Source organism: Canis aureus, chromosome 19 (assembly GCF_053574225.1).
Source record: "Canis aureus isolate CA01 chromosome 19, VMU_Caureus_v.1.0, whole genome shotgun sequence".
In the NCBI taxonomy this organism is placed as follows: domain Eukaryota; kingdom Metazoa; phylum Chordata; class Mammalia; order Carnivora; family Canidae; genus Canis; species Canis aureus.
This window is the reverse complement of record NC_135629.1, coordinates 47,775,574-47,797,566: the sequence shown is the minus strand read 5'-3', so window position 1 is coordinate 47,797,566 and position 21,993 is coordinate 47,775,574. Positions and strand designations below refer to the sequence as shown.

At 45.1% G+C, this 21,993-nt stretch overlaps 2 protein-coding genes across 8 annotated transcripts in view; both read left to right on the top strand.

Moving 5' to 3' along the window:
- Positions 1 to 21,748, top strand: part of LOC144290390 (cytochrome P450 4F6-like) — a 54,732-nt gene extending 32,984 nt beyond the window's left edge. The window contains exon 14 of the transcript XR_013358078.1: positions 20,626 to 21,748. The gene's annotated coding sequence lies outside the window, so the exon portion shown is untranslated. The remainder of the gene's footprint in view (positions 1 to 20,625) is intronic.
- LOC144290389 (cytochrome P450 4F3) lies at positions 141 to 21,748 on the top strand. 7 transcript variants are annotated; one of them, XM_077859575.1, is made up of 14 exons: positions 141 to 273; positions 319 to 348; positions 703 to 901; positions 4,652 to 4,796; positions 5,876 to 5,929; positions 6,021 to 6,148; positions 8,161 to 8,282; positions 9,049 to 9,316; positions 10,300 to 10,366; positions 10,598 to 10,727; positions 19,252 to 19,385; positions 19,480 to 19,544; positions 19,738 to 19,820; positions 20,233 to 21,748. In XM_077859575.1, the coding sequence occupies exons 3-14, from the start codon at positions 704 to 706 to the stop codon at positions 20,408 to 20,410; spliced, it is 1,572 nt and encodes a 523-aa protein (XP_077715701.1). In that variant the 5' UTR covers positions 141 to 273; positions 319 to 348; position 703; the 3' UTR covers positions 20,411 to 21,748. The 7 variants fall into 7 exon arrangements, 6 of the variants coding, with proteins under 6 accessions (XP_077715701.1, XP_077715699.1, XP_077715698.1 ...); XM_077859573.1 differs by having other exon boundaries at positions 661 to 901; XM_077859572.1 differs by having other exon boundaries at positions 255 to 348.
- Positions 21,749 to 21,993: the final 245 nt, after the last annotated feature.

The window sequence follows — 21,993 nt, the reverse complement described above, 5'->3', positions numbered from 1 at the left end:
TGGCTGTTAACGTGGGGATGCAGAGTCACCTTTACCCATCCCCCAAACCACCACGCACCCCAAATGGGAGGTACTGAGTTTGAGGTTCTAGAGCTCAAGTGCTCTTGATAATACTGAAGCCTCCTTCCCCAACCCACCATTTGGACCACTGCCAAGTAGGGAGGAGGTAAGCAGGCAGGCAGGGATTGGCTGGCTTAGCCTGGCCACTGGCAGTGTCCCCTAGGTCAGCGGCCAGAAGCAAAGACTTTCTAAGAGGAGAGGAGAGGAGAGGAGAGGAGAGGAGAGGAGAGGAGAGGAGAGGAGAGGAGAGGAGAGGAGGCTGTGTGGATAAGCTGCTCCTGACTGAAGGTACGAGGCTGGGTGTCCTGGCCCCAGGTGGGGAAGGATACTTCCCAAAGTGGGGTGGCTCCAGGGAGCAGCTGTCCTGGAGTGAGAGGGGCTACTCGTGGGTGATTAACTCTCTCTCACCCCGTCTCTTTCTCTCTCTCTCTCACTCTGCCTGTTCCTCTGGAAGTCTCCTGAACCTCCCCCACTTTGATCACCCTCCCTCCCCCCACACCATGTGGACAGTTCCCAGCACTCCCCATTTGCCTTGTCCCTCCCATCCTGGGCTCTTTCCCTCTGAAGTGAGCACTCAGTAAGCTCACATTTCTGTCCCAGACCAGGTCCTGAGGGGCTCACCCTCTAATCCCTCTGCTCCAGGATGTTGCAACTGAGCCTGTCCTGGCTAGGACTGGGGCAGCTTGCAGCCTCCCCATGGGTGCTCCTGCTGCTGGTGGGGGCCACTTGGCTTCTGACCCGGGTCCTGTCCTGGAGCTACAGCTTCTATGATATCCGTCGCCGCCTCCAGTGTTTCCCACAGCCTCCAAAGCGCAACTGGTTTTGGGGTCACGTGGGCCTGGTGAGTATGGGTAGAGGATGGGACTGGGGTGTCAGGAAATGGACTTCCTGGAGGTTCGGGAATGATGCTCAGGGGTTAGCTGGGGTCTGGGTCAGTGGAGAAGCAGGGAAGCTAGTGGAGTCCTTCTTTTACATCCACTCATTCTTCTGCTCTGCCATCCAGGCCATTTGCACATCTTTGTCCTCCCACCCTCTGCCTGTTTTGGATTTACTTCCTGCCTCTCTGAACCCACATTATTGTCCCTCTGAGGGCTCCCATGGTGGGCTGCACAGGGCACAGTCCTCTGGCATTCCCAGGATCCATGGTTATCCTGGAGACCTTGTCAGGGACCCTGTCCAGGGTCTGCTCCCTGCCTGGCCCATTCCCTTGTGTCTGCTCCCTACCCTACAGGAATTAGTTATGACCTCCCCACCCTACAGGGGTCTAACTTCCCACTCACACCTCTCCCCAGGCCAACTTCCTCTCAGCTTCCTCTTCCCTGCTAAGATGTCCCAATGGGCCCATTGCCCAACCTGAATAAAGATAACTGCTTACTTCTCTTTCCAGAAGCTTTCTTTGAGTCCTCACCAGCGAATCAGAGGTTGACCTTGACATGGGTCTGCTCATGCCCCATTCAGGAGTTAATTGTCTCATTACTTATCTTCCACCTATCCAACTAGATAGTTGCCCTGTGGAGCAGACACTAGAGTGCACAGTCCAGGGGCTAGCATCCAGCAGGCACTGAAAGTAAGTGTTTGATGACATAGGTGGTGAACTTGCCATCACCTGCCATGGTCAAGGCCAAAGGGATGAGCAGCTAGCTCCTCCCATCTCCAGGCAGGCTGAGGGCACAGCTCACCTTAACTGCCCAGGATGAGGACCATAGGTAGGGGGAGGACTTCTTGTGATTTTTATTGCTGATTATAGCTAATTTGGAATGGGGGCATTCTGAGGCTCATTGTGAAGGCTGCCTGAGATTCTGGGTCTTGTAATGTTCCTAACAAACCTTGGGGGTAGCAGGGGGCATAAAGTTACTGCTCCCCCTCCCCCTCCAGGGCTTGGTCATGGATGCTGGTCTGGGTCACTCTTCTCTCTAGTTCCTCTTGCTGTGTGACCTCAGCTGAGCCACTCTCCCTCTCTGGACTAATCTCATTAAGTTCCTCAGGGTCCTTGGGGAGCAGGGGGCAGTCACAATGGTGAAATGCCGTCTGTTCACCTGTCTGGAGCACCTGAGAGCATTTGTCAGGCCAGGGTGGAGCATCCTGGAGGGATGGAGGGGGACTGGAGAGGATGTCTCCCCAGGAGCTAACCCTGCCCTCCTTCTCCATTTGGTGGATGTGGCTTTGGTGTCTTCATTTGTAAAGGGCACAACTGATCAGAGTCCATAGGATCAGGGGACACAAATATGAAGAGATAGATGATAGATAGATAGATAGATGATAGATAGATAGATAGATGATAGATAGATAGATGATAGATAGATAGATAGATAATAGATAGGTGATATACAGATAGACAGGATTCACTATGTACAGCCTGGTAGGCAGTAGGGACTCATAGGTGGGAGCTGCCCTCCTGTCTGATGAGCAGAGTTCACATCTGTCCCCTGGGGTTTACCAGGACTGGAAGGGCTGCAGACATGTCACCATGTGAGGAACTGGGGGCTGTGTGGACTGGCCAGGACCTAACAGGATGCAGGAATGAGCTCTAGTACAAGTCCTGAGGCCACTCTGGTGCCCACAAAACTCTTGTATGGGGACCTCTCTGAGTTTGGAACCACTCCCAAGACCAGAAAAATCCCACTTCTCAAGCCAAGGTCAGCCTCTCTGTGGGGAGAGAGCATGTCTTCTCCCTGTGTCCTTGGGTTCACCCTTGGAATGTGGAGAGCCTCCAGACCCATCTGTCCTCAGAGAGAAAGAGGGGGAGGAAGCAGAGATTCCCTCCATCCACGTAGAATCTGGACACTCTGTCCACTGTAGAGGCTGCAGGGGGCCCTGCTGTGTCTCCTTCTGTGGAGGTGACATCCCCTGTCTTGCTTGTAGGCTCCCCCCTCGGAGCAGGGCTTGAGGGTCATAATTCAGCTGGTGGCCACCTATACCCAGGGGTTTAAGATGTGGATGGGCCCCATCAAGCCCCTTGTTGTTTTGTGCCACCCCGACTTGATCCGGAATATCACCAGTGCCTCAGGTACTCTTGCAGAGCTTGTGGTGGTGGGTGCCTTGATACAACCCAGGGCTTCCAACGCCTCCACCTCCAACTTCCTTGCACCCCCTGCAGGTCCCTGGGCCCTCCTCCCCTCTTCTCTCTTAGCTATATTCCTCTTCTCTTCATGTATTCAGCAATTCCCCTTTCATCCTCTACTCCCTCCACTGCTGTCTCCTCCCCTGCCCACACCATGAGTCCCCAAGAGACCTCATTCCAAGGCTCTGTCCTGGAATAACCCTCAGTCATGATGATATGGGTCTAGACAAGAGATCTGTCACCTGGTGAAGTAAGGATTGGCCAGATGGGGATGGTTGCAGCAGGCCACAGGTGAATCAAGGCCTCTGCTGGGGCAGGCTGGAAGACTTCCTGGAGGAGTTACTGGACCTAGATCTGGGATGACAAGTAGAAATTTTTTTAGAGCAGAGAGCAGAGTGATGCAGTGGGTATTGATAGCATCTGAGGTCCCCTGCCAGGTCTGGCCTCATTGTCACCCATCTGCAGGGCCAGAGCTTTGAGGTTTGGCAGCTGGTGGAGTACCTGGGCTGCTGTTTCTGTGACATCCACTTCTGGTGGGTTGATCCCTTCCACCTTATCCTACAGCTTGTCTACTCCAAGTTCATTGCCCTCCCACTCCAGGCCCCAGGAATCTCCCCCTTAGGGAGACCCTACCCCAGCCTGGCTTCCGTCCCTTCTGCTTCTTTCACCTCCAGACAGACCAGGCTGAGCAGGTTGATGAGCAGCACCCAACAGAGACCTTGGCTTTGAAACTCAGGTTCTGGGTGACTTGGAAGGCCCCTAGTTCTTTCTGGCCGCCAAGGTCTCTTTCAGTTGTGAGTGGTGGAAACTCAACCCTGTATAGTCTAATCAAAGACAGGCAATTTACAGTGAACTTCAGGGATGTTGTCTTCAACATGGCTGGATCCAGGTCAAAGAACATCATCAAAACCTGTATTAATTTTTTTTGTTCTGTTTTCCACTGAGGTGCTTCCACTCTCATTCTTGTAGATATGAGTCCAAGAAGTTTAACTCCTGTGGAACCGTCAGCTTACTGCCACAGTTCCAGGAAAAGTTGCAGAATTCCCTTCAATTTGTCTGGTCTACAGGGTCAATTTTTCATTTAATCACTGTGATCTGACCACCTGATCTTGGCAAGAGTAGATTCTCAGAGTTGTGGTTTTGGGGCTCAAAACAATTCAGTGACTAGGAACGGAGGTCCTGGATTCAGGCAGGGCTGGGTTCAGATGTCAGGAATGCACTGGGAGAATTATCTGGGAGAGTAGGCAAGTTACTTCATCCATCAGAGCCTCAGTTCTCTTACCTGGAACATGGGGATAGAGAGAAGCCAGGTGAACATAGTGTTTGGAATCCAAAATGCAGAATGACTCTTTTTGTTCTTGTAACCAAGGGACCTTAATTGTCATATCGATGGACTGGGGAAGGATCCTAGGAGGAGGCTGGGCTGCTGGAGGGATTTCATGGGGCTCAGGGCTGGGTCTTAGCCCAGCAGGTCCTTCTATTTGGCCACCTAGAAAGAGTGTGAATTGGGTCCTCTTTGTTCCTTTCCAGATTCAGAGCTCAGAGGAAGGTCTCCTGTACACACAGGACCTGGCAAGCACCTATGGGGATGTGTGCTGCTGGTGGGTGGGCCCTTGGCATGCAGTCATCCGCATCTTCCACCCCACCTACATCAAGCCTGTGCTCTTTTCATCAGGTAGACACCCCATGGTCATGGCTTGCTCACAGCTGAGGTCTCTGTGCTGCTTCCAGTTTGACTTGTGACCTATAAGCAGCCAGGAGAGAAGGTTCAGAGATGCCACTGTCTCTGTCTCACCTGGATCCTCACCTGCCAGACTTCTTTCTGGTCATATCTGCTCACACCTAGGGTGTGATTTTGCAATGTCTGTTGTATGATCGTGTCTGGTCTCTTTTATGTTTCTACCTGCCTCTGGTTCCACCTAGAATACATTATGCTTGGTTATACCTGGTATATGGTTACTCCCGAGCCATATGAAGATGGGCTTACTTGTGTTTGGTGCTCCGCTGTGGCCAAGAATATTTCATGCCATTTGAGATGTCTGCTCCTCCTGTTGGTCATGTCTGAACCAAGTTTGGGTTTTGTCTGCACTCTGCAACCCAGAGTTCTCTGAGAAATGTCGAAGACTATGTGAATCTTGTCCAGGGTAGGTCTTAGATATATCTGGGTCATATCTGGTCCACATCTGTGACATTAGTGGGGCAATAATTAAGTCCTGCTTGGGATCATCTGTGGGTCACCCTGAGGTTGTGTCAGATTGTCTTAGGGTCCATGTCAGAACATGGTACATAATGTCAATGTGTGCTATGCATGTTGTTCCTCGTCAGGACATATTAACACGGGTTGGGGCTATGTGAGAAGTCTCAGGAGATGTCAGGGGGTTCCAGAACAGATGTGGTGTCCCAATTCCTTGTAAAGGCATATTGTGGGGTGCTAATTTGTGTTTTGGTGTTTTGAAAATGTTGGACATGGTAGAAGCCATGTCAAGGTATGTTGAGGTATGTTCTTGCATGTTAGGGTGCATCTAATTAAATGGGGGTATGTCTGCAGGCCTTGTCTTGGTGCTATGTGCTGTAGCCTGGTCTGGTCTCCCCTCATCTCCCTGCTCCTTTTGTTTCCTCTGCTCTTGTTTCCATTCCTGCTGCACTGGGCTTGGAGGGGGTATGCAGACCCCTGGCTGGGAGCCCTCACCCCCCAAACCCAAAGCACTTCCTCTCGCTCTTTTTATGACTCCTGATTGTCCTCATTTATGTCAGCTGCCATTGCGCCCAAGGACATGGTCTTCTATAGCTTACTGAAGCCCTGGCTGGGTGAGTAAATTGGGTAAAGGGGACTGAGGATAACCTTGGGGACTCAGTGGAAGGCACCGCTCTTGCCAATCCTTGTGGCTACCTCTACTAGGGGATGGGCTTCTGCTGAGTGCTGGTGACAAATGGAGCAGCCACCGCCGCATGCTGACACCTGCCTTCCACTTCAACATCCTGAAGCCCTATGTGAAGATTTTCAATTACAGCACGAATGTCATGCATGTGAGTCTCTTGAAACCAGGGTCCCAGCTGAAGCCTTGGAGGTGATGGGGGCTCTGTGACATCTTGTCTGGAATTTTGGTTCTTCTGGGTTAGCTTTGGGGCCATTGATCTTGCTCTCTAAGCCTCAGTTTTCTCAGCTGTAAAATGAGAATTACAGCCCACACTTTGCTGGGTGGTCAAGATAATGTAAGATAGTTACGTTCTTGGCACATAGTACGTTCTCAGAAGGTGTTAGTTTCTATGTTTCCCTTACAAAGAAGCTTTGGAACCTGAGACACAGCTGAATATCCATGAACATCACATGGTAGTTGTTACTGAATTAATGAACCACTTCCAAACTCATTGGTCTAAAACAATGAATGTTTATTATTGCTAACAAGTCTGTGAATCAGACTGGGTCTTCCGGACCTGGGTAGGGTCACATGTACCTGTGATCAGCTGTGGGTCAGGTATTACTTTGCTGATCTGAGCTCTCACATGTTTGGGGCTTGGTGGCTGCAGGCTGATCTAGGTTGGTCTCAGCTTAGACAACGGAACTTTCTTTAGTGTGATTCTCTGCCTCCAGGAGGCATCACAGGCTTGTTCACATGGCTGAGGCAGGGGTCAAAGAGTGAGAGAAAACTTCAATGCCTCTTGAGATCTAGGTTTAGGAAGATCACCTCATCATTTTCACCATGGTCTATTGGCCAAAGCAAAGCAAAAGGTCAGCATAGAATCCAAAGGTAGTGAAAGGGGCTCCATCCCTTAATGGATGTTGCAGAAAAATCACATTGCAAAGGGTATGGATACCGAGAAGTGAAAAAATGGAGGTGGGGATTTTGTAAAGTGCCTGGGATTTTTTTCATACTTGCAAGCTGAAGAGTGAGATTATTATTGTTTTGTGGATTCTGTCAGAAGACATGAGACTTCTGTGTTAGAGACAAAGAACAGTTTATTACTCATGGCACAGCAAGCACATATGCTTCTTGGTTTGCATTCTTTCTCTAAGTCACCAGACTTCATGAGAATAACACAAGTGGGCTTCAATGCTTACATAGTATGTTGCATTAAGGGGAGGTTTAGGGACTCCATGACTTTTTTTTTTTTTGTCAACTAGAAGCAAAGCTGACATTTGTCCAGGGGGAAACAGTACCTTATATCTCAAGGGTGTTTGCTGCAAACACAGCTCTGGGTCTTGCATTTTTTGGCATACCAGCAAGAATATGCGGTGGTGTTCGGGGTCCATGGACTACCTTTTTCAAAAAGGAGACTTTTTCTTTCCTTTTTTTTTTTTTAAGATTTTATTTATTTATTAGAGAGCAAGTGAGAGCAGAGAGAGCACAAGTGGGAGGGAGGAGCAGGTTCCCCACTGAGCAGGGATCCCTGATGTGGGACTCCAGTCTAGGACCCTAGGATCATCACCTGAGCTAAAGGCAGATGCTTAATCAATTGAGTCACCCAGATGCCCCCAAAGGATATTTTTTCTTAACTTGTAGCAATGAAGATGGTGAAAGCTAACTTTTATTAAGTACTTACTGTATGCTAGAAACCATGTGCATATTCCATGACATATACTCTCTGATTTGATTTTCACAACTCTATGAGGTAGAGAGGATCTTGTCTATTACAGGTGGTGACAATGAGGTTCAGAGAAGTTAGGGAGCTTGCCCACTTCACACAGCTAGCAAGTAAGCTAGTAAGTGGAGCTTGGATTCCAACTTGGTTTCTTTGACACCAGAGCAAGTCATTTTAACTGTTACTAAGTTTTGATAGGTGGAGCCCAGAGGGCAGTGAGCTGAGCAAGGGCACACTGAGTCAGAATTTGAACTCAGGTCTCCTGACTCCCAGCCATGGGGCCTTAACTGTAACAGTTTCTACTTCTGCCCAAGTAGAAGTAGTCTTGGTCCTCCCTGGGGATGGTTGTCTGGGGCCAGGAGGCTAGGTTTGGGGGATTCCATCTTGGTGGTTGGTGTTGGGGAGGGCTTTCGGAGGAGGCAGGTTCCAGCCCGAGTTCTGCTTCCCTCTCTGCCCAGGCCAAGTGGAAGCGCCTGGTGTCAGAGGGCAGCACCCATCTGGACATGTTTGAACACATCAGCCTCATGACCCTGGACAGTCTGCAGAAATGTGTCTTCAGTTTTGACAGCAATTGCCAGGAGTAAGTCTCTGCTCAGGGTCTGAAATATTAGCCATAGACCCAAGAGAGTAGATGGCGAAGGGAGGGATGATCAACACAATCAGAAGGGACTTCCTGAAGGAGATGGATCAGAACTAGACATTGAGGGACAAGGAAGGGAAAGAGAAACAGTGATCCTTTAGGGTAGGTAGAAATGTGTGATAAAGTCCAGGGGGCTATGATGAGCAAAGCATGTGCCACAGTGAGGAGTCTCTTTGGGAATGAGGTTGGAAGCATTGGCAGGGGCTGTATCTTAAGGATATTCAAAGACTAGGCAAAGGCATTAGAATTTTTTTGAGTTTTCTCGGAGGCATGGAAAGTGGTTGAGCATTGAGAGTCATGGGGAAAGCTGTTCTTCGATTTCTGATTCTAGAGAAGACCAGCCATTGTGTAGATAGTGGATTTTGTTCCAAAGAGATGCTAGAGTAGGGAGGGGGCTGGGTCCATTGACCTAATGAGAGAAGATAAAGTCTGAGGTGTATGGAGATGGAGGAGAAAAGTACAATATCTCAGCTGGGATTTAATGGGCCAGGGGCATTGAGGCGGCTCACAGCAATGGGAATCAGGGAGGGAAGAGAGTGTGGGGAGTCATGTCTCTTAGGTCATCCCTACCATGTACCTGTGGGACCATCTGTTCCTGGATACCAATTTTTCTGATGGGAGGTAGCTCCCAGCATCTGGTGGGAGGCATTTTCTCAGTCTTCAGGTGAGCTAAATTGTGGCCTCCTTTCATGTCCTCATCCTACAGGAAGCCTAGTGAATATATTGCTGCCATATTAGAACTCAGTGCCCTTGTGGCAAAACGGCATCAGCAGATCTTGCACATGGACTTCCTGTACTACCTCACTCCAGACGGACAGCGCTTCCGCAGAGCCTGCCGCCTGGTGCACAACTTCACAGATGCTGTCATTCAGGAACGGCGCCGCACTCTCCCAGTTCAGGGTGTTGATGACTTCCTCATGACCAAGGCTAAGAGTAAGACTTTGGACTTCATTGATGTGCTCCTGCTGTCCAAGGTGAGTTTCTCTGGGATCTGAATTCAAGAGGTAGAATGGACCTTGATTTCAAATTTCACACTGAAGAACTTACACTTGGTCCAGAGGGTACTGTGTGCTTGAGAGCCAAGGGAGGTGCTTGAGAAAGGGAGGGATGGATTATGGATATGTTTTAGAGATTAATATGTGGAATCTAGCCTGTAGAGGTCTTCTAATTTTGAATCTGTGACCTGAGATTTTACCCTTTTACTCGAGACTTTGCTTAATAAGGTAGTTGTGTGTGTGTGTGTGTGTGTGTATTTATGTACCAGAACCTGGATCAGAGAAGCTCATTTATTACTCACAGAAGTAAGAGTAGCCAGAGTAGAACTGTAGCTGTGATTCCTCATTCTAAGATTCTTCTGGGAGCTATCTGATGCTTTTATCTGTACACGCAGCCATGCTCCATCCCAGAAGAGGTAACTATACATTATGAAACTTGGAACTTATATAAGACTGCTGACACATCTGCACCTTCTTCTGTGTGTGTGTGTGTGTGTGTGTGTGTATGTATGTGCATCCATGCAAGTGATGACAGAGAGTTAGAATGTAAAGTCCACTTTGCGGAGAAGGCAGTCTATAGGTTCTGTTGTTTTTTTTTTTTTTTTTTTTTTGCCAGGGAAGATGAGGAATCTCTGGATTTACTATCCTAGAATGTAATCCAGGTTGCCAGTAACTTTTTTCCAGAAAGTCCTCATCATGTAGAAACAGGGAAATATTCATGGATAACTGATTCTTCTCACCAAGGACAAAGCAGGAGGGAAAGAGGCCAAGCAGGAGAAGAACTGTGGGGTGGGGCCTCTGGTGATAATGAGCAAAGGAGGTTTAAGGGTGAAGGGTCGGCTTGGGTTTCTGGATGGATGAAAGAGCTTCAGAGACTGTCTCAGATTATGCTCAGGAGCTCTCAAAACTGATATGATTTGGTGTGTGTGTGTGTGTGTGTGTGTGTCTTACTTTCTCTCCAGGATGAAGATGGAAAGCAATTGTCAGACAAGGATATCCGAGCTGAAGCTGACACCTTTATGTTTGAGGGTGAGCATCCCAGTGTGGGACTACAGGGGGGCAGGGAACTGCCAATCCGGGACACTTGGCAGGTGGGTCCTGGATTGGACCAGAATTCGTCATTGGGTCCTTCGCAGGACCACCCCATTCCATCCCATCCTCCCATCCTCCCATCCTCCCTGAGGGCCTTAATTAAAGGCGCTGCCCACCCTCTCGTGCTGAACAAGCCCAGAGACCCAAACCTGTCTGGCTGCCTCTCAGGCCATGACACCACAGCCAGTGGCCTCTCCTGGGTCCTGTTCAACCTGGCAAAGCACCCAGAATACCAGGAGCGCTGCCGGCAGGAGGTGCAAGAGCTCCTGAGGGACCGTGAGCCTCAAGAGATTGAATGGTGAGTGCAGGTCTTTATGGTCTATTCTCGAACCCTTCTTATTGGCTTTGCTCCCCAGCTGGGGAAGGGGAAAGATCTTTTGGTTAGTTCTGTCATTATTATTTAGTGAGAATAGGAGCAGAGCCCAGAGGCAGGGTCTGTACCCAGCCTGTAGAACAGGGAAGAGTGACAAAGATCGGGGCTGCTGAGAGAATTAACGACAATGTATGAAGGCAGATGATGCCACTAAGTACACATTCAGTAAGTGGACTTCCATTCCACTCTCTTACCTTTCTCTCTTAAATCACATTTTTTTCTAAACATCCTCACTCCCTAAATGTTTGCTTCTCTCTTGCCTTCAAATTCCCTCCATATTGTTCAGTCCAAGTTTCATGGGGGATATGTGGTTTTAAAATCATTCTATTCCTATCCAGGAGAACTGCATCTTTATCCATCCAGTCCCCATTCAGAGAACACTGCCACTCTGCCTTTCTGTCCCCAGTCCTATATTTTCTCCAATTCTTACTAGCCCATTCTGTGTCATGGAGACCCAGGAAGGACCCAGCCCTGGCCCTTGTCGTGCAAGAGCTCTAGTCTGGTGTGGAAATTGTCTCACGTCAGGATACTCCTGTTCCACATGGGGTGAGCTAGGGTGGAGAGTATGAGAGGCAAGGCTAAGGGTAGAGAGAGTGCCTCTGTTGAGACCCTGAGTGATGATCACTAGATATTTGGGGATAGTTGGGGTCCAGTTAGTTCAAGAAGACAGAGTGGGGGCAAAAGTGAAAAGGAAGGGAAGAAGGGAGGAGGGAAAGGAAGAAAAGAAGGGAAAGGATGGAGAAAAGGAGATACAGGGAGAAAAGGGGGAAGGGAGGAAGTGGGATGAGAGAGAGAGAGTGAAAGGGGGAGGAAGAAATGGAGGGAGGGAAGGAGAGAGAGAAGAGACGAAGACAGGTAGACAGACGGGGAGAGAAAAGAGAAAGAGACACTGATTCATGGTGAGATGATGTGGCTGAGGGATGGCAGCAGGGGTTGGTTGTGGGAGACTTTAGAAGCAATGTCACTGGGTCCAATTGTAACCAAGGGCAATAGGGAACCGAGGGAACTGTTTGAGCAGGATGAGGACAGGTCCGATATTTCTAGGGCTAGTGTGGGGAACATACTGGAGAGGACAAGTTGCAGCATTGGGACCAGGGAGGGGATTCTGAGGTCTGGGCCAGGAGCTTGGCGATATTGAGCAGGCATTGGACTGGACAGGCATCTTGTAGGTAATATTTTCCACTCCAGGCCTTCACTCAGCATAGCAGTCCCGTGAGGCAGAGTAGAGAAATACCTTTATGCTGTTTCAACCAAAATTTCAAACAGACAAAACTGTACACTTGGTTTTTTTTTTTTAAAAAAGGTATATAAAAGAACATTTATAATCAGGGCACCTGGGTGGCTCAGTTTGTTAAATGTTCAACTCTGGCTTTTTGCTCAGGTCACGGTCTCAGGGTTGTGAGATTGAGCCCTGTGACCATCTGGCTCCATGCTGAGCATGAAGTATACTGTAGATTTTCTGTCTCTCCCTCTCCCTCAAATAAGTCAATAAATCTTTAAGAGAGAGAGCGAGAGAGAGAGAGAGAGAGAGAGAGAAAGTTTATAATAGAAATGAACTTTTTTCTTAATCCTTGCCCTAGGAGTAACTCCTGTCAGTGATTTCTTGTGGACCATTCCAGAAAATATCTATCCTATATCGACATTTATATGAAAACTATCTCACTACCCCCTCCAGTGGGAATTAAGGTCTACACGTTAGCAATGTGTTTTTGAGATCTTTTCTTTTCTTCAAAACATGAATGTTCGAAAAGTTTTGAATTACAGAAACAATGATGAGAACAAATTCTTGCCTTGAAGTACCACAAAGGAGACTACAGTTATCATTGATGTCCTCCCCCGCAACTGAATCCCCTCCTGTCTCCCTAGGGGTTTCTAGACTCATTGATTTGTCATGTGTCTTTCCATAACTATCTTCCTTCTTCCTTTCTTCTTTCTTTTTCTTTCTTTCTTTCTTTCTTTCTTTCTTTCTTTCTTTCTTTCTTTCTTTCTTTCTTTCTCTTTCTTTCTTTCTTTCTTTCTTTCTTTCTTTCTTTCTCTTTCTTTCTCTTTCTTTCTTTCTTTCTTTCTTTCTTTCTTTCTTTCTTTCTTTCTTTCTTTCTTTCTTTCTTTCCCTTCCTTCCTTCCTTCCTTCCTTCCTTCCTTCCTTCCTTCCTTCCTTCCTTTCTTTCTTCTTTCTTTCTTTCTTTCTTTCTTTCTTTCTTTCTTTCTTCTTTCTTCTTTCTTTTCTTCTTTGTTTCTTTCCACCACCTATCTCTAAAAGCTTTCTTTTTTTAAAAAAAATATTTTTTTATTTGAAGGGAAGAGGGCTCGGGGGGAGGGAAAGAGCAAATCCCAAGCAGGCTCCATGCCCAAGGTGGACCTGATGTGAGGTTTAATCTCAGGGCTTGATCTTAGGACCCTGAGATCATGAGCTGAGCTGAAATCGAGTCAAACACTTAACTGAGCTACCCAGATGCTCCAAGGCAAATGCTTTTTTTTTTTTTTTTTTTAAGATTTATTTATTTATTCATTCAGAGAGAGCGAAGAGAGAGGCAGAGACACAGGCAGAGCAGAAGCAGGCTCCCTGCAGGAAGCCTGATATGGGACTCGATATTGGGTCTCCAGGATCACGCCGTGGGCTGCAGGCGGCGCTAAACCGCTGCGCCACCGGGGCTGCCCGGCAAATGCTTTATATTAAAAATATAATATATGCTAAAATTAATATTTTTGTATAAAAGTAGTTAAATTCATTCAAAGATTTTACCTTTCACATTATTTTTGGATCTTTTGCACAGTCTGAGTATACTGCATTTTTTATTTTTTATTTATTTTTATTTTTTATTTTTTTAAAATATTGCATTTATTTTATTTATTTATTTATTTTTTTAACTTTTATTTATTTATGATAGTCACAGAGAGAGAGAGAGAGGCAGAGACACAGGCAGAGGGAGAAGCAGGCTCCATGCACCGGGAGCCCGATGTGGGATTCGATCCCTGGTCTCCAGGATCGCGCCCTGGGCCAAAGGCAGGCGCTAAACCGCTGCGCCACCCAGGGATCCCTATACTGCATTTTTTAATACTGCATTAAAAAATTTTTTTTTATTGGAGTTAAATATGCCAACATATAGCATAACACCCAGTGCTCATCCCACCAAGTGCCCCCCTCATTGCCCATCACCCATTCACCCCAAACCCCTGCCCACCTCCCCTTCCACTACTCCTTGTTCATTTCCCAGAGTTAGGTGTCTCTCATGTTTTGTCACCCTCACTGATATTTTCACTCATTTTCTCTCCTTTCCCTTTATTCCCTTTCACTATTATTTATATTCCCCAAATGAATGAGACCATATAATGTTTCCTTTTCCGACTGACTTATTTCACTCAGCATAATACCCTCCAGGTCCCTCCACATCGAAGCAAATGGTGGGTATTTGTTATTTCTAATGGCTTCTTTCTTTCTTTCTTTCTTTCTTTCTTTCTTTCTTTCTTTCTTTCTCTCTCTCTCTCTCTTTCTTTCTTTCTTTCTTTCTCTCTCTATTATCTTTTTGTCCATTAGCACATCTTGCATTTCTATATACATACAGTTTGTGACTCGTTCTATTCACTCGACAGTGTCTTACAGCTCCTTCTTTCTGTGTGCTGCATAACTTCCCACAGTTTACTTGGTTCTCCCCTTTGTTGAGGATATTCCTGTTAGTATTCTCAATTATACTAGAAATTGCTGAATTGCTTTCCAGAGTTTCTGTGCTGATTTACCTTTCAGCCTGCAGTGTGTGATAGAACTTGAGGGAGCTCTAGTCCCTCCTTTTAATTGCTGTGTAATATTCTACAATATGGCTGTACTGTAATTTATCTAAACCTCCCTCATAGGTGGATATTTAGATTGTTTCTAGCCTTTTGCTAAAATAAACATGGGGATAGTCAACATCTGTGAACACTGACACATGCTTATACACGTGAATGTCTTTCCAGTGCCAACTTCAGATTGTCAAAGACAATCTGAGTTTTTGTCATTTTAATAGCAATTGCAAACTTGTTCCCATCAGCTGAATCTGATGTTGTCAGCTTTCCCATACTTTTACCTATGATATTATTGTATTGAATTTTAAATCTTTGCCAATTTGTCATATTTCCTTTTCTAAATGAACATTTCTTTAAATAAGAAGTTTAACATCTTTTTGCACATTTTGAGGGGTTATTCCCAACACTTTTTAATATTTAGGTATAATTGACATACATTCTATTGCTTTCAGGAGTACAACAAATGAGATGATATTTGTATATATTACAAAATGTCTACCACAATTAGTCTAGCTAGCATTTGTCACCATACATAATCACAGAACTTTTTTTTCTCTGTGATGAGGACTTTTAAGACCTACTCTCTTAGCAACTTCCAAATATGCAATGCAGTATGATTACCTACAGTATTATTAATGAAAATAGAGTAACTATGTAATGCTATACATAACATTCCTATGACCTAATTATTTTATAACTGGAAGTTATTACCCTTTGACTTCTTCACCCATTTTGCTCACTCCCATCCCCCACTTTTGGCAACATTCAATCTGGTCTCTGTATTTATGAGCTTCTTTTTGTTGTTTGTTCCTTCAGATTCTATCTATCAGTGAAATTATATGGTATTTGTCTTTTTCTCTCTGCTTATTTCCTTAGCATAATGCCCTTAAGGTCCATTGATGTCATTGCAAATGGCAAGATTTCTTTTTTATGGCCGAGTAATATCCCACTGCGTTTATTTCACATTTTCTTCATCCATTCATCCACTGATGGGAACCAGTGGTTTCATAACCTTAGCTATTATAAATAATGCTGCAATGAACATGAGGCTACATATACACTTATAAAAAATTTTTATTCATTTATTCATGAAAGAGACAGAGAGGCAGAGACATAGGCAGAGAGCTGAAGCAGGCTCCCCACGGGGAACCCGATCCCGGGGACTTGAGCCAGGATCCTGGGATCACAACCTGAGCCAAACGCAGACACCCAACCACTGAGCCACCCAGGCGTCCCTACATATACACTTTTTGAGTTAGTGATTCCATCTTCTTTGGATAACTACCCAGAGGTGAGATTGCTGAATAGTGTAGTAGTTCTATTTTTAAATTATTTTTGAGGAAACTTCATCCTGTTTTCTACAGTATCTGCATCAATTTACGATCCCCCAAAGGTGCACATGGTTCCTTTTTCTGCACATCCTCATCAGTATTTGTTATTTCTTGTGTTTTTGATAATAGCTATTCTAACAGCTGTGAGATGTGAGGTGAGATCTCATCGTGGTTTTGATTTGCATTTCTCTGATAATTAGTGATTTTGAGCACCTTTTCATGTCTCTGTTGTCCATTTGTATGTCTTCTTTTACAAATGTCTATTCAGGTCCTTCTGCACATGTTGGTAAGCCATTTTTATTTCTCTTTATGTACGAAGTACTCATCTTTTTTATTGTTTCTTTTTTAATTCTTCTGTTTTTTCAAATTTACTTAGAATAAATCAGGTAAAAAAAGTAATCCTTTTCTGTCTTGTGTTGCAGAAGATTGACTTTTGACTTTTGAGGGGTGCTTTTGATTAATTTTTATGGAGACAAATTTATCCAAATATTCTTTTACAGCTATACTGTCTTTCCTTATGCTAGGGTTTTGTAGGCTTTCCTTACCAGATGTCAAGGCTTCACTTATTCACATCTCTTTTGTTGCATGGGTCTCTTTTCCTGATCTTCCCAAACAGGGACACACTGGGTGTTTGTTTGATCATTGCATCTTCGTGGTAGGTCTTAACATCTTCATGGTAGAGTGAGTTTCTCTTTTTTAATCTTCCCTTTTTGTTTTTATTATTTTTAAATAGTTATTTATTTATCTGATAGGTGGGGAAGGGCAGAGGGAGAGAGAATCTTAAGCATACGCTGTGCTGAGCATGGAGCCTGACACTGGGCTTTATTCCCACAATCCTGATTTCATGACCTGAGCTGAAACCAAGAGCTGGATGCTCAACTGAATGCGCCACCCAGGGACCTCTTAATCTTTCATTTTTAAATTGTTCTAATTCTCATAATCTTTTATCTTTCCAGAAATGTTTTCGAGTAAGGTTATCAAGTTCCTAAAAATATCTGGTAGATTTTCATTTCAATCAAATATATTCTATCAGTTGACTTGAATATATGATTGAGTTGTGGAAAATGGATTATTTCATGATATGAACACATACCATCCTAGAGTGTGGAAGGAATATCCCCATTTGTGGATATTTTAATACTCTTTAGTCCTTTTAATAAAGTCTAAAATTTTTTCTTAGTGATCTTAAGCATATTTTGTTAAATTAACCCTAAGATACTTCTGTTGCTATGCTGACTCATCTATTTGTATTTTTTCCTTTTTTTTCTTTTCTTAATCATTTGATATTTTTATTTGTATTTGTAAATCAATAAATAATATATACTAAGCCTAAAAATTTAGACAATTTGACGCATAAGCATGGTGAATGAAACTATCTGCAGATTTGAATGTTTTGTAAGGACCATAATCACTGTACAACATATGCTGAATGTACATATATTTAAATATTCTATTTATATATTTTTTAAAACAGATACTTCTCTAAATTTTAAGAAGTGGAAATCATTTAAAATATGAATCATCTATTTGTATTGAGAGAAATTTATTTATTTATTTATTTATTTATTTATTTATTTTTTGTATTGAGAGAAATTTAAAATTTCATTTGGAATATAGAGATCTCACATCTTTCTTTGGCTAAACTTCTATCATCATCATCATCATCATCTATTCTATTATCTTTTCTAATGGATTATTTCAACATAGAAAAATAATTTTAAAATATACATATAAATTTTGTGTTCAGTGAACATAGTAAAAGTGAAGTATGGAGTTTCATATTAAAATTTTTTTAAGCTCTTGGAATAATTGGGGAGCTACCCAGAAAAAAGTTACCTCAAACTACTTCTCATGTCTTGTAACAAGATAACATCAAGATGGAATCAAATATTTATTTATTTATTTATGTATTTATTAAAGATTTTATTTATTTATTCTTGAGAGATACAGAGAAAGGAAGAGACACAGGCAGAGGGAGAACAAGGCTCCCGGTGGGGAGCCTTATGTGGGACTCAATAACAGGACCCTGGGATCACGACCTGAACCAAAGGCAGACGCTCAACCACTGAGCCACCCAGGTGGTCCGATGGAATAAAATATTTGAACTAAAAAAAAATAAAAGTGTCTTAAAAGCTCTAGAGGAAACCATGGGAAATTATCTTATAGCTCCAGAATAAGGATGCCCTTATTCTTGACACAAATCCCAGGAAATCTATAAGACATTGCTATACTCTTGCATGAAAGAGATACAAAGCAGTGTGCACAATATATAGGATGATACACTAAAATTATTTTAAATGCAAAAAGGTAGCTCTGAAAGGATAAATGACAAATAAGAACCTAAGCAAACTGTAAGAATGGGAAATGGTGGTGTTGAGTCATAGAAGTGGGGTTTTATAGTTTTCCAGTTTGAACCACTTAACTATATCAGCTATTAACAGTTATAATCACCACATAATTTGAAGAGGATCAAAGAAAAAGATCCAACTCCCTTATTGCATGTTCAATGTCTATAAAAGTTTTCTGGTGTATTCTCTTGTGTTTTCTAAGCATAGAATCATAGCTGGCAAAAATGACACCTTTACCCCCACATTTCTGACTGCATTACTCTCCTTTTTTCTCTTGTCAATTGCATTAGCTAGTATCTCTAGGACCATGATAGACAAAACATTGGATCTGTTTCTGCTGTTTCTTACTCATTTGGCTTTTGATTTTGCTGTCTTGAAATAAACAGTATTTAATTTTTATGCAAATTTGTAAACCTTTTTATGGTTTCCTTTTGGGTGTCATGTTTTGCTCAGAAAACCTTCCAAAAACAGAAAGGAGAAAAAATGAGTGGGAAATATCAGAAAGGGAGACAGAACATGAGAGACTCCTAACTCTGGGAAACGAAGTAGGGGTGGTGGAAGGGGAGGTGGGCCGGGGTGGGGATGGGGGTGACTGGGTGATGGGCGCTGAGGGGGGAACATTTGATGGGATGAGCACTGGGTGTTATTCTATATGTTGGCAAATTGAACACCAATAAAAAATAAATTTATAAAAAAAATACAGAAGAAAAAAAAAAAGAAAAGAAAACCTTCCAAAACCACCCAGCTAAATTTTCTCACCTACTTCTTTGATCTTGCTTTTCTTTTTTAAAACCACTTTATAAGGTATGATTGACATTAAAAAAAAAAAGCTGTACATATTTAATGTGCAGGGCTCAGTAAGTTTGGAGATACCTGATCCACCTGGAATTTATTTTGTTGCAGGGAGAGAGGATCTCAGGGGGCAGTAGAGGACTGAGAGGAAGGGTCTGTGTTTTTGCTGTCTGGATAATTGTTGGGGGGGTTCCTTAGGGACGACCTGGCCAAGTTGCCCTTCTTGACCATGTGCATCAAGGAGAGTCTGCGGCTGCACCCACCTGTCACAGTCATCTCCCGCTGCTGCACCCAGGACATTGTGCTCTCAGATGGCCGGGTCATCCCCAAAGGTGCTCACAACCTCAGGGGGAGAAGCTTCCTGGGAAGGAAGGGGGCCTATCAGGCATGGGAAACCCTTCCTGACTGGCTCTCCGTCTCCCACAGGTGTTACCTGCCTCATTAGTATTTTTGGGACCCACCACAACCCATCCGTGTGGCCAGACCCTGAGGTACTGCCTCTCTCCCCGTCCACATGGCCTACCCTCTTCCTTGTCTTATTCCCCAGGGGGACCTAAGGGAGGGAGCAGGGTTCTGACCTGGAAAATCAGACACCACCTACCCCCATCATACACAAGTCTGCCTCTCCAAAGCTGGCTGTCCTGGGAAACCCCATCCAGCAGCCCTACCTCTCTGTGCCCCCAGGTATACAATCCCTTGCGCTTTGACCCAGAAAACATCAAGGAGAGGTCTCCCCTGGCTTTTATTCCCTTCTCTGCTGGGCCCAGGTGAGCCAAGAGGGTATGTGAGGTGGGAATGGGGTGGCGGGGGCAGGGGTCTGGGACTGAGATCCCAGGAACGTCTGTGGGGGAGGGAAAGGGGAGGAAGTTGAGGATGGCTCTCCTGGTCTCCCCTCCTCCGGAGGTTAGGAGTAAGGGTCTGGGGAGTGGGGGCGGCTGGGTCCAAGGAGGGGTCCGCGGGGTGCTCAGCAGCTCTGCCGCGCGCGCGTCTTCGGGCCTGAGTTCAAGGCTGGGGTCTGGGCCCAGCTCCCGGGATGGACGGGCAAGTCCCCAGCGGGGTCCCAGGCACGTCAGCCCCTTGTGCATCCCTGCGGGCGGCGATGCGGGTCCCGGGCTGGGTTCTGGGCGCGATGGGCCCTGCCGGGGTCCCTGGCGAGTGCGAGCCCCCCTCCCCCCTCAGGAACTGCATCGGGCAGGCGTTCGCCATGAGCGAGATGAAGGTGGTGCTGGCGCTCACGCTGCTGCGCTTCAGGGTCCTGCCCCACGAGGAGGAGCCGCGCAGGAAGCCGGAGCTCATCCTGCGCGCCGAGGGCGGACTTTGGCTGCGCGTGGAGCCGCTGAGCGCGCGCCCCCAGTGACCCGCCAGCTCCCGGCTGGGCCCAGCCCGACCCGCGCGCCTCGCTTTGCAGGTTCCCGGGAAGAGAAGCGCGTGGTCTCCCCCGCGCGAGCCCCACGGAGAGCCAGCAGGGGGCGCGTGGGCCCCGCGGGAAGGCCGGGGGTGGGGGTGAGGCTGGGTCTGGGCCGGGCCCTGACAGCCCTTCCCGCTCATCCCAGATCCCCGTCCTGATGGCAGGTTCTCCTAGAATCAAACCCGTGGTTACTCCAGATTTCAAATGCACAGATAGAAAATACAACAATGCAAAGCATGCTAAAATTCTAGCCTCTCCATGGAGTTTCTCTCAATTCAACAACTGGGAAGGGGTCCTTAGATTGCCTGTCAGCACCCCTGCGGGGAGCACTTCACTCTCGCTCCTGGGTAATGTGGCTGATTAATAATCAAGGGCTTGATTACCCCCCACCCCCCAGGAAGTAATGCAAACGCCGTCAGTTACAGCACTCAGTTGTAAAAACCAGTTTTCTGGCGCGAACTCTTTGAGAAGTTGATTGACCTCTTCCTCCTTGCACATGACTTCTCATTGACCTTTCCCTAGAAATCTCCCTTGGAGAGAAAAAACAGGGTATATGTGCTTTCTGCTAATTCATGGCTTATGGTTCTTCCCTGGCTCCTCCTAAGATCATGTTATCCCCCCCCCTTTTTTTTTGGTAAACAAAATTTAATACAACTGTATAGTCAAATAATAATGGTTAAAGGACATTTTATTAGATACAACTTTTAAAAAATTAAACTATGCACAAAGTATATTTAAACAAGGCATATTAGTATTAGTGTGCTACAATCAAATTGAGAGCAAAGAAGTACAAAGCATTTTTCACTGTGAAGATATTGGAGCCTCTCACTGAAAGCAAATGACATTTGGCTGCCATCGGTTTGTACAAGTTGTAAAGCATATTATGCTTTTTTTCAACACTGTAATTGTTGTCTTACACAGCTCCAGAAATTCTCAAAAATTTAAATAAAAGAAATTGGGGGAGGGATGATGGGGAAAGCAAGAATAAGAACCTTTTCAAGAAATATAAATGAAAATTGAACACCAATAAAAAATTAATTTATTAAAAAAACACAAAGTAAAAAAAAAAGAAATATAAATGAAAAAGCCTGTAGAAGGAAAAAAAATAGTACATAAGAATGGAACAAAAATAAGTACATTTACTTTTTTGACATTAGATGTAGACATTGCAAATGATGTTTTCAAAAGTTTAATCAATGTTAGATGTTTGAATATCTTAAAAAGCACCTTGGTTACAAGACAAACAAGATCCCCGAATATAATAAAACTCCAAACACTGTCCATCCATATGATGTGGTTTGAAGTTTGCGGTTCAGAGCCCATGGCCAAGAAATAGTTCTTGAGGTTTTTGGTGCAGAAAGGGGGTTTTTATTAAAGCACGGGAACAAGAGCTGCTGCCCTGGGATTGTGAGCGGAAAACTGATAATATACTTTCTGATTTGGGGCGGTAATGACAAAGGCAAGTTTCCAAAATGAGTTTCATATGGTAAAGACTCACAGGACACTAGAGGCCTAGGTATTGTCAAGTGAAG